At 40.1% G+C, this 10,357-nt stretch overlaps 1 protein-coding gene across 1 annotated transcript; it reads right to left on the bottom strand.

Annotated features, from left to right (window-relative positions):
* Positions 1 to 5,044: 5,044 nt before the first annotated feature.
* Positions 5,045 to 9,349, bottom strand: LOC111673846 (activating transcription factor 7-interacting protein 1-like). The gene is made up of 9 exons (XM_023433119.1): positions 9,263 to 9,349; positions 8,726 to 8,849; positions 8,472 to 8,659; positions 8,298 to 8,387; positions 8,135 to 8,192; positions 7,997 to 8,061; positions 7,800 to 7,899; positions 7,525 to 7,694; positions 5,045 to 6,768 (listed from the first exon to the last, which is right to left on the bottom strand). Exons 1-9 carry the CDS (start codon positions 9,347 to 9,349, stop codon positions 6,673 to 6,675), a joined length of 978 nt encoding a protein of 325 aa, XP_023288887.1. The 3' UTR covers positions 5,045 to 6,672.
* Positions 9,350 to 10,357: the final 1,008 nt, after the last annotated feature.

Below are 10,357 nucleotides of genomic sequence, written 5' to 3'. Positions count from 1 at the left end.
ACTCCGAGACCTCGTATTACCATCGTTTTGGCATAGAAGAGCATAAGATACGTTTTTTTTGCCCTTATCCCATTCAATTACGAGTTTATCAATTGCGAGAGTGTTCTAAATTGTCGTACTATTGTCTTAACACTTTCGTTTCGCATATCGGAGCCTTTAATAATTGGATATCGCTCGAAATATGAGAGCTCGACGTCATTTTGGTTCTGATCTGGGCTAAGTTAACAAATTTTCATTTAAAATCCAAATTTTTAATGTGTCAGGACAATTCTTTGATGTGTCAGCGTTTCGGATAGTTTGGTCCAATACCCTTAAAAAAAAGTGTTCTATTCGAACCGACTGATTTGAGAGGGGGTTTCACTTCACTTTAATTTAATCCGCCTCCGGGGAAGCACCGGGAACAAAATCGGCATAAAAACGCGTCTGGTTGTCAGAGGACACGAAAAATGACTAAGCGCTCCGATAAAGATCGCATAATCACGTGTGAAATGTCTATCAATCAAGAGGTGATCGCTCCATCCCTACTCGTCTAATGGATTTTTTTCGTCTCATCTTAAAATTCCATATAAACATTGATTCAAGAACTCGGGAACAGAAATCCGACAAGCCAAAAAGCACCGGATCACTCGGTACATATCAGCTGCGAAAAAATGCCGCTTATAATTGTCCTAAAAAAGAAGGAATAAAGAAAATTAAAATCAGCGTCCGATGATTTTTGGCAGAGCGGTCAGGAGGGGGATTTTTTTTTTANTTCGCCGCAAATCGGGGCCAGCCGGATCAACATATGCCCCCACCTACAGAAAAAGGGGTAATCAGCCCTCCAAAATTAATGCGACCGGTGGCCCAAAATCCACTACGTAACAATATATATCTTACATACGTTTAATAAACATTTATATACGATTAATTTACGGATATCCCACGTTCCCTGGTGCCTGGGAGGAGTCTAACCAATGTAAAAAAAAAAATACAAACGTAACTCGGACTCGAAATTCGCACGAGTATAATCGATGGGCACGGGTCGACGCATCTCCGCAAGATGAGATACAAAATATGAACGCGATTGCTCTAATGACCGACCGTGACGTCTTGTTTCATCACTCCCCGTCACCGGTATACGCAACGTACATTTGCCTAATTGACGGATGTAACCTACGATATATATCGTGACGCTAGCCAGAGTTATAAATACCGTGATATTTATCACGATAGACAGATGTACCTTTATCTCCAGTCGTATTTACATACCCCGGTGAACAGGGAATCCCCGCAGGCTCTCCACTGAAAGGTCTACCGAATGTTTCGTAAAGCCGATAAATAAATAAATAAATTAATAAATATGTTCCGTAACAAAAATTGCCCTGGTCACTTTGGTGCCCGATACATTTATCGGCCCATAATTATGAAAGTGGTCAGTCATATATTTTTTGTTTCGAAATTACATTGAATTAATTTCGTTTAAAATAATATGGCGTGAAATAACTGATAAACTCATTTTTTTTTTTAATTTTGACTTAGACCACTTTCATAATTATGGGCACAAATCTCTCTTGCCGGATGTGGAGAGAAAAAAAAAGAAATAATGAAAATCGGAGAACGCCTTTTCGAGAATCCTTAAGGTGATATGAAAGTGTCAGATATACTAATATATATACACCAAACAGTCAATATATTTATCAAACTTTTTTTTATAAATTGGGTGCACCGAATCATTTGACATTTCATCACGAGATTACGGAGGCCCTAAGGAAGAACGCGAGTCTCGTGAAATTTCATTAAAAAAAAAATTGTGTATTTATCTCTTTATATATAAATTTACCTTTTTATTTATAAAAATATGTTGACTTTTTGGTACGTATATATCCCCTTAAGGTGATATGAAAGTGGCATCTGAGGAGTTAATAGTTCATGAAGCTTTTCTCCGAACTGGGTGTACCGAATCGTTTTGAATTTTATAATATGAACATCGAGACTACAAGGAAGGTCCTGACGCTAATAAAATTTCATGACTGCCAGGACCTTCCTTATAGGTTTCGTGTTCATGTCTTCAAGTTTGAAACGACTCGGTACACCCATGTCGATAAAAAGTTGGATAAAGGAGATCTCTTTGACGTCACTTTCACATCGCCTTAACGGCGCTTGCGTAGACGGGCCGCGTAGGAAAAAGAGTCCCATGGAAAGGAGGAAAGTACGTCACGGCGGAGGTAATTCTCAAATTAAAGTTACGTGACGAGGGAATCTCGTCGGCATCGGGAACAGGCCATAGAACTTCCGTTTAGCGAGATCCTCCTTTCTCGGGTGCATACGCCCCCGGACGTCGAGGCGGGAATTTCAGCTCATATTAAGGTGAATTGAAACACGTCGAGGAACTTGATCGACGTCGATAATGAAGATTTTTCTAAATACCTACGTTGCCGATGTTCGTTCTTATATCGACAGCTGGGTCGAATTATATTGGGTATTGTACCAAATGGCATCCTCCACCTGTCGTTTTCGTACAATAATTATAAAGAAATCGAAGGAAAACTCCAGAAATCCTCTGGATTCATGCTTTCTGGGGCCCTAATTGACTGAAGAGGGACCCCCTGAGCCATCTATGATTTCCGGGTCAATTAAATTTTCACTCCGAGACCTCGTATTACCATCGTTTTAGCATAAAAGTGCATAAGACACTTTTTTTGCCTTTATCCCGTTCAAACGCGAGTTTATCAATTACCAGAGTGTTCTAAATTGTCGTAAAATTGTCCTGACCCTTTCGTTTCTCATATCAGAGCCTTCGATAATTGTATACTGATGGAAATATGAGAGCTCGACGCCACTTTGTTTCTAAGTTAAGGAATTTTGTTTTCAAAATCCAAATTTTTAATGTGCCAGGACAATTCTTAGATGATCACTTATGTGCAAAGTTTCGGGCAGTTTGGTCCAATACCCTTAAGAAAAAAGTGTTGCATTAAAATCGACTGATTTAAAGGGGGTTTCAAAATCCAAATGTTGAATGTACCAGGACAATTCTTAGGTGATCACGAGTCACGTGTCAAAATTTCGGGCAGTTTGGTCCAATACCCTTAAAAAAAAGTGTTTTATTCGAGTCAGCTGACTCGAGGGAGGTTTCACTTCGCCTTAACGGTGAGACCTGAGAATTCCCGAAATCCTCCGAAACCCGGCGAAGCTCTCGTCTCGTCCAGGCCGGAAGATGTCAATTTCTGCAAACGAAAAGGTGTTAAAAGTATACCTCATTTACGCATTCTATCCGAGAATAGGTTTTCCTGAATTCCGCCGGTTACAGGACCGGTGAATCAATGTACGTAGGTGCCGATTTACCGCATAGGAGAGGGCGCGCGCGTCGGTGCGTCCTATTTAAAGGCAACTGCAAAGCGGCCCGTAGTAAGAGCGAGAACTAATGCAGATTGCAGGTGCGGCCGCGTCACTTGGTGACGTAAACATTCTGCAACTTTCTGACGCATCCGTCGGTGGACCGTGGTGTTGCTCGGTTGGGATTCTTCGGGTGTGACGTCAAGCTGGTCGCCGAAGCACGCCTTGTCTCGTACCTATACAGACAACTGTAACCAGAGATGGGCTTCTAAATTTTCGTCACAGGGTAGAGCGACATAAAACTCAAATCTCGACTTTTCGAGGCTAGCAATCGAAACCAAGGAAGGTGAGGTCCCGACCTAACCCCGTCACTACTATAATATTAATCCTTAGATTAGTCTACATATCTAGAGCCTAAGTATAATTTTAGGAAACGCGCTCTAAATAAATATCAACCAGTACCCTGCCCTCGCTTATACTTATTCTTGTCCACAATGAGTCCCCAGTCGCTCCGGAACCTTCGATCGGAAAACATCCCTGGGATTTTTCCCAATTCTCAAGAAAACTAGAACACTCATGGATTGCTCATCCTCGACGAATCACCGAAGAGAATTCCCTCCTGAACCTATGATCCGACCAATGAGGTTTTAGGTTTAAAATATGCGTACACGACCTTACGTTAATAGATTTGTTCGTTTTGCCTACCCTTTCTACACTTTTACGAAATGTGTACACTTTGGCGCTCGTTTTTACGGAAATGACGCAACATTGCTGTTTGTTACGCGAGGGCATCTACCCCGAGGGTACACTTTCTCTACACTTTCTACCCTCGATCCCGAGCGAGTGCAAGAAGGGTAGTCCGCGAATTTGGCGGCAAATTTCAAAATTGAAAGAACCAACAAACAGGAAAATATAAAATTGATGCTAACATCTCAACGTAATATAAATAGAATTATCAATGCATATTCTTCATGTATATAACGATTTAGCGTTTTAGTTTTGTACATAACGTTTGAAAACAATTTACAACAATTATGTATTATTAACTAACGTCAACGAAAGTGTATCTACCCTTCTGCACTTTTCAAGAAAAATGTAGTACCCTCGTTACCCTCGAGTGTAGAAAGTGCAGTCAACCCGAACAAACCTAAAAGTATAAGCTATGAATTTGGCGGCAAATTTCAAAATTGAAAGGACCAACAAACAGGAAAATACAAAATTTATGCTAACAACTCAACGTAATATAAATAGAAGTAATTATTAATGCATCTTCTTCGTGTATAGAACGATTTAGCGTTTTAGTTTTGTACATAACGTTTAAATCAATTTACAATAATTATGTATTGCTACCTAACGTCGACGAATGTGTATCTACCCTTATGCACTTTTCAAGAAAAGTGTAATACCCACGTTACCCTCGAGTGTAGAAAGTGCAATCAACGCGAACAAACCTAACAGTATAAGCCATGAATTTGGCGGCAAATTTTAAATTTGAAAAGACCAACAAACAGGAAAATACAAAATTTATGCTAACATCTCAACGTAATATAAATAGAAGTAATTATCAATGCATCTTCTTCATGTATAGAACGATTTAGCGTTTGTTTTGTACATAACGTTTAAAACAATTTACAATAATTATGTATTCCTACCTAACCGCAGTTGGAATGAACTAAACTATAATTTTTCCCTGTTGTAGTTAAATTGTTTTTCATTCCCCTGCAATAATATTCTGACCCTCATTGATCCTCAATACCTGAAATGCTTGAAAGGAATTTTCATCTTCTACAATTACAAGGTAACAGGATACAACGGGTTAAAGGGCGGCCAGATCAGCGCAAACCTCCCTGGAAGAATACTGCAAATAGTTTATTACTGTATCCTATACGACTTTTCTTTTTTTTCAATATCCCTATATTTACGTGAACATTCTAGGGCTCGCATCTGCTTCGACAACAGGCGTACAACCATTCCGAGAGTATGATTAACTTTTTACAGATCGGAGTATTTACAGAGTTCTGAAGTCGCCGATAACGCTCTAACAGCTGGTGATAACAATGCTTTCACCGAGAAATTTCGGCGTGGAAATAAATATATCAAGAGAGAGAGAGAGAGGGAATACAAAAGAGATAGAAAGAGAGAGATCGACGTCCTCGGGAGTAAGCGTCTAGACGAGAAGAAACCTAAGAGAGTCGCAAGGAAAGTTAATAATAATCGACTTTATTCCTTACTCTATCACACTGATAAGTGGGTGGCCTGCAAGTGATTAGAAAAGAGAAATGAAAATAATAAAATAAAAAGAAGAAAGAAAAAAGAGAGATAGAGAGAGAGAACGAACACTATCCTAGGTATAAATCTTGTACTTGAAATTATACGCTTACGTATGGTACAAATTCAATCCGCAACGGCGCTGCATACATTACGAGGAGAGTTATATACACTTAATGAATATTTACACTAGCCAGAACACTCGGCCACGTTCTAACATATATATTAATGTCAAAAGTCGAACACGAGGGATGGCCTTTGATGAGTATCAAAATTGAGCACATTGCATTCGGAGTCCTCACCGATACACATAAGCGACTCGGGACTGACATTTGCAATGTTCGATTAATAATCCATAACCGGTCTACGCCCCCCCGCCTACGGGGAATTTGTAAGTAAACGTAAACGCACAATTGTTCACACAACGATACAAAGTAACTGGAGGACCTCTAAACGGCGATGACAACGGTTCACATTTCACACGACGAAACTAAACGATCAGACCTGACATCATCATATCTCCTGAGGAAATCGACCTAAGACTCGTATTAAGCACCTCTTCCGAGCGGAAGTACTTAAAGCATACCATGTCTCTAAACTAAATTTAATTTAAAACGATAGTACCGACCTTCCACGTTAACAAAGATAGCTCGCACAGCGTGCGGTGTAAAGAAGTCCCTAAAAGTGTACAAATAAAAAGTACACGTATGCTCAGCCTTGGAATACCTCCCAGGAATGCTTTCGATTCTCTCAAGGTCCATAATCCTAAACAAATAAAATTTCACGCAACTCGCTGTTCGTATGCCGTACCGAGCCTGCCCATACATATGCACAATTCGGCCTAAGACAAAACATCTTCACGGAAAGTAGTTTCTCTTTCTTTTTCTCTTTCGTTTCCCCTAGGGATTAGGCGCAAGTAGAACCTCGCGGGAAAAGATCATTGGCCGGCATGCATTTCTCTGACAACATGTTCAACGCGACCTATCATATTTCTCCTAGTGATACAACTAGTGCGAAACAATAGCCGACAGGAAAGAGCAATCAAGAGAATGCGAACTCTCTTGGGAGAAGGTCTCTCAGTCGGTCGGCAATTTATAACGAAATGTTCCCCGGTATGCTGTACTGCCCAAGCCTGGAATGCGTGTCGACGGCTCTTACGGCGAAGTAATAATTGTTGCCCTCGGAAAACTGAAATGAAAAAGCAAATATAATAATAACAATTAACGGTTAAGTGCATCGAGACAGAAGCATCGGTTAAGGTGAAGTGAAACCCCCCTCAAATCAGTCGATTCTAATACAACACTTTTTTATTAAGGGTGTTGGACCAAACTGGCCGAAACTTTGACACATGACTCGTGATCATCTAAGAATTGTCCTGACACATTAAAAATTTGGATTTTGAAAATAAAGTTCTTTAACTTAGCCTAGACAAGAACCAAAATGGCGTCGAGCTCTCATATTTCCATCAGTATACAATCATCGAAGGCTCTGATATGAGAAACGAAAGGGTCAGGACAATTTTACGACAATTTAGAACACTCTGGTAATCGATAAACTCGCATTTGAACGGGATAAAGGCAAAAAAAAAGTGTTTTCTGCGCTTCTCTGCCAAAACGATGGGAATACGAGGTCTCGGAGTGAAAATTAAATTGACCTGGAAATCACAGATGGCGCCGGGGGTCCCTCTGCAGTCAATTAGGGCCCCAGAAAGCATGAATCCAGAGGATTTCTGGAGTTTAACTCCGATTTCTTAATAATTATTGTACGAAAACGAGAGGTGGAGTATGCCATTAAGTGCAGTACCCAACATAATTCGACAGAGCCGTCAATATAAAAACGAACGTCGGCAACGTAGGTATTTAGAAAAATGTTCATTATCAACGTCGATCAAGTTCCTGGACGTGTTTCACTTCACCTTAAAAAAGAGATGGGAGTATCGTTTACCTGGGTAAGGGTGCACGCCATTGGCAGTGGCAGGGCTCGGACATCTCCGACCTTTTTCCAAAGGGTCGTACTAGGAGATGTCCCGACAGTCTCTTGATAAGCGTACAATTGATAACTAGCTATTTCGGCGTACTTATCCGAGAGGGTCATGTTCCAAGAGAGAACAATCCCTGGAACGATATAAACGATGGATAAGTAACACCGACATGGCCGATTCCGTTAAACTGGCTGACTTGAGATTTCATTATAATTTCAGGAGAAACAAAAAAACATACCATTTGTGACTTTCGATATCTTCAAAGACGGCGCGGGAGGTGGAAGCTTCAAATTAGGAATGGCCGGATAATTCGGACAATCTGGAAGAGGTGCTGGATGCTGTAGCAGTAACAAAAAAAAAAAGAAAGAATGAAAATGTGCGTTAGAATTTTTCTTCAAATTATTACGTCTATAAATAAATCAGACATCTATTTACCTTGAATAGTGTATTAGCAGGGGTAGTTAGTAACCTGACGGTGCCGTTAGCCACCGTCGAGATACCTATAACCGCATTAAAATAGAATTAATAAATAGCTTCATTCAATGCCAGGAAAATGTAAATGTTTTTACTAACCTGTTTTATACGCGACTGCCGAGAACGGCGCTCTACTACCCGAGGTGACTGGTCGAATCTAAAAAGAGAAAAAGAATAAAGAAAACGCATCACATTAAATGAAATTAATTATCTAGCAGTATCGCAGTGATTATCTTCTCTGTCTTTTCAGAGAGTAACTCACCTGATTAGGATTGGACGTTATCAGCAGCTGCCTCGTTGATCCTATTCCACCCTGCATGACGTAAGTGACTCTCGAGGCGTTCATGTTATTCTGCAACAACGTAGCCCGAAGAGTAACAATGTAAATAAATTATAAACAAAAAAATTGCTTAGAAGAAAAGAAAAGGTTACTTACCACAAGAGCCGTCGGAGTGGGCTGGTTCGGAGGTACCAATCTAATACTGGCCTGTTGGGAGGCGATAGCAACACTTGCAGGAATGGTTTGCAGCACTCTTTGATAACGCGGCTGTGCTTTCACCAGAGCAGTGTTCTGCGCCTCTATCACCGTCGCCGTGTTCAGAGGTATAGTCGCAGCAATCGTAACTATAAAATAAAATTTATACCTCAAACGTCCAGAAATTATTAAAAATTCCAGCCAATCCAACCGACCTTTCGTTCTCTCCTCCTCGTCAGTGAGGTCGATAAGGTCGTTGTGCGTCTTCTGGACAGTCAGCGACGCGTTCTGCCGGTTAGGCGAACTCGGTAGTTTGCCGTTCACGATTACAGCCTGCTGCTGAAGAGAACTATTCTGATACTCTCGTTCCAGTTTTGGTATTTAAACTACATATATACACCCAGTGAACACTATTATACAACTGTTGGTTAAATGTTACGTTTTCGAAACTAACACGTTATGTAGCATAAAGGTAACATGGCAGTTAGATGTTAGTTATTATTTCCCACTCAGTAAGGTAACATGTTATATCAATGTTACATTAATGTTACAATTTCAGTTACCTTATAATAATATTAATTTTTCACCCATNTAAATTTTAATTCATTTTAAATTTAAAGGGGATGGAGTGATCCGAGCTTTAGAGGGGCGCTATCGTAATTCGGGAAGCACCGGCTTTAATCGCAGTAAAAGCGACCAGAGAACTGGCCGCGATTTTCTCGGTGATTCAAGCCCCACGGTCGCGTGCCTACCTCTCCCACCACCTCTTCTCGAGGAATCCCCGGCGTGTCTTCCTTCTTCAGGAAGGTCTCGAGTCGAGTGACGACTCCACGTGACATACCGGCTATCCGAGACCATTAAGGTGAAGTGAAACCCCCCTCCAATCAGTCGATTCGTATAAAACACTTTTTTTAAGAGTATTAGACCAAACTGTCACATGAATGGTGATCATCAAAGAATTGTCCTGACACATTCGAAATTTGGATTTTGAAGGAAAAATGTTCAACTTAGTCCAGAGAAAAACCAAAATGCCGTCGAGGTCTCATATTTCGATCGATATGCAATTATTGAAGGCTCCGATATGAGAAACATAAGTGTCAAAACAATAGTACGACAATTTAGAACACTCTGATAATCTATAAACTCGTATTTTAACGGGATAAAGACAAAAAAGTGTCTTATGCGTTTCTACGCGAAAACGATGGTAACACAAGGTCTCGGAGCGAAGATTTAGTTGACATGGAAATCACAGATGGCGCAGGGGGTCCCTCTGCAGTCAATTAGGGCATCGGAAAGCATGAATCCAGAGGATTTCTGGAGTTTTACATCGATTCCTTTATAATTATTCTACAAAAACGACAGGTGGAGTATGCCATTTAGTACAATACTCAATATAATTCGACACAGCTGTCGATATAAAAATGAACGTCGTCGTGTTTCGCTTCACCTTAAGGTTTAATTAACCATCTATTGTAGATATCTACGATATATATTATGTATAATATTTATAATATATATAAGGCAATATATATATCTTACATACGTTTAATAAACATTTATATACGATTAATTTACGGATATCCCACGTTCCCTGGTGCCTGGGTTTCTAAAATAGAGTTCATAGATATCAATATATATGTTTCATACGTTTAATAAACATTTATATACCATTAATTTACGGATATTCCACGTTCGAAGTAATTTCTATGGCTCTTCGGTACATTGTGAGGATGACCTCGAGTTTCCCATAGGCCTTAACTTGAATCTATACGTCTATCTTACATACGTTTAATAAACGTTTATATATGATTAATTTACGGATATTCCACGTCCGGACACCTAGCCTT

The sequence above is a fragment of the Orussus abietinus genome, unplaced genomic scaffold (assembly GCF_000612105.2).
Source record: "Orussus abietinus isolate OABI.00-Male unplaced genomic scaffold, Oabi_2.0 scaffold548, whole genome shotgun sequence".
Taxonomy (NCBI): Eukaryota; Metazoa; Arthropoda; class Insecta; order Hymenoptera; family Orussidae; genus Orussus; species Orussus abietinus.
Note: the sequence above shows the minus strand (reverse complement) of the source record. Positions and strands in the feature narration are given on the sequence as shown.

Coding starts and splice junctions, on each gene's coding strand:
- LOC111673846 (XM_023433119.1), bottom strand. CDS start 9,349: ATGTCACGTGGAGTCGTCACTCGACTCGAGACCTTCCTGAAGAAGGAA. Junction 7,900..7,996: donor CTGCTAATACACTATTCAAG/GTAAATAGATGT, acceptor TTACTGCTACAG/CATCCAGCACCTCTTCCAGA. Junction 6,769..7,524: donor TGGCGTGCACCCTTACCCAG/GTAAACGATACT, acceptor TTTTCATTTCAG/TTTTCCGAGGGCAACAATTA.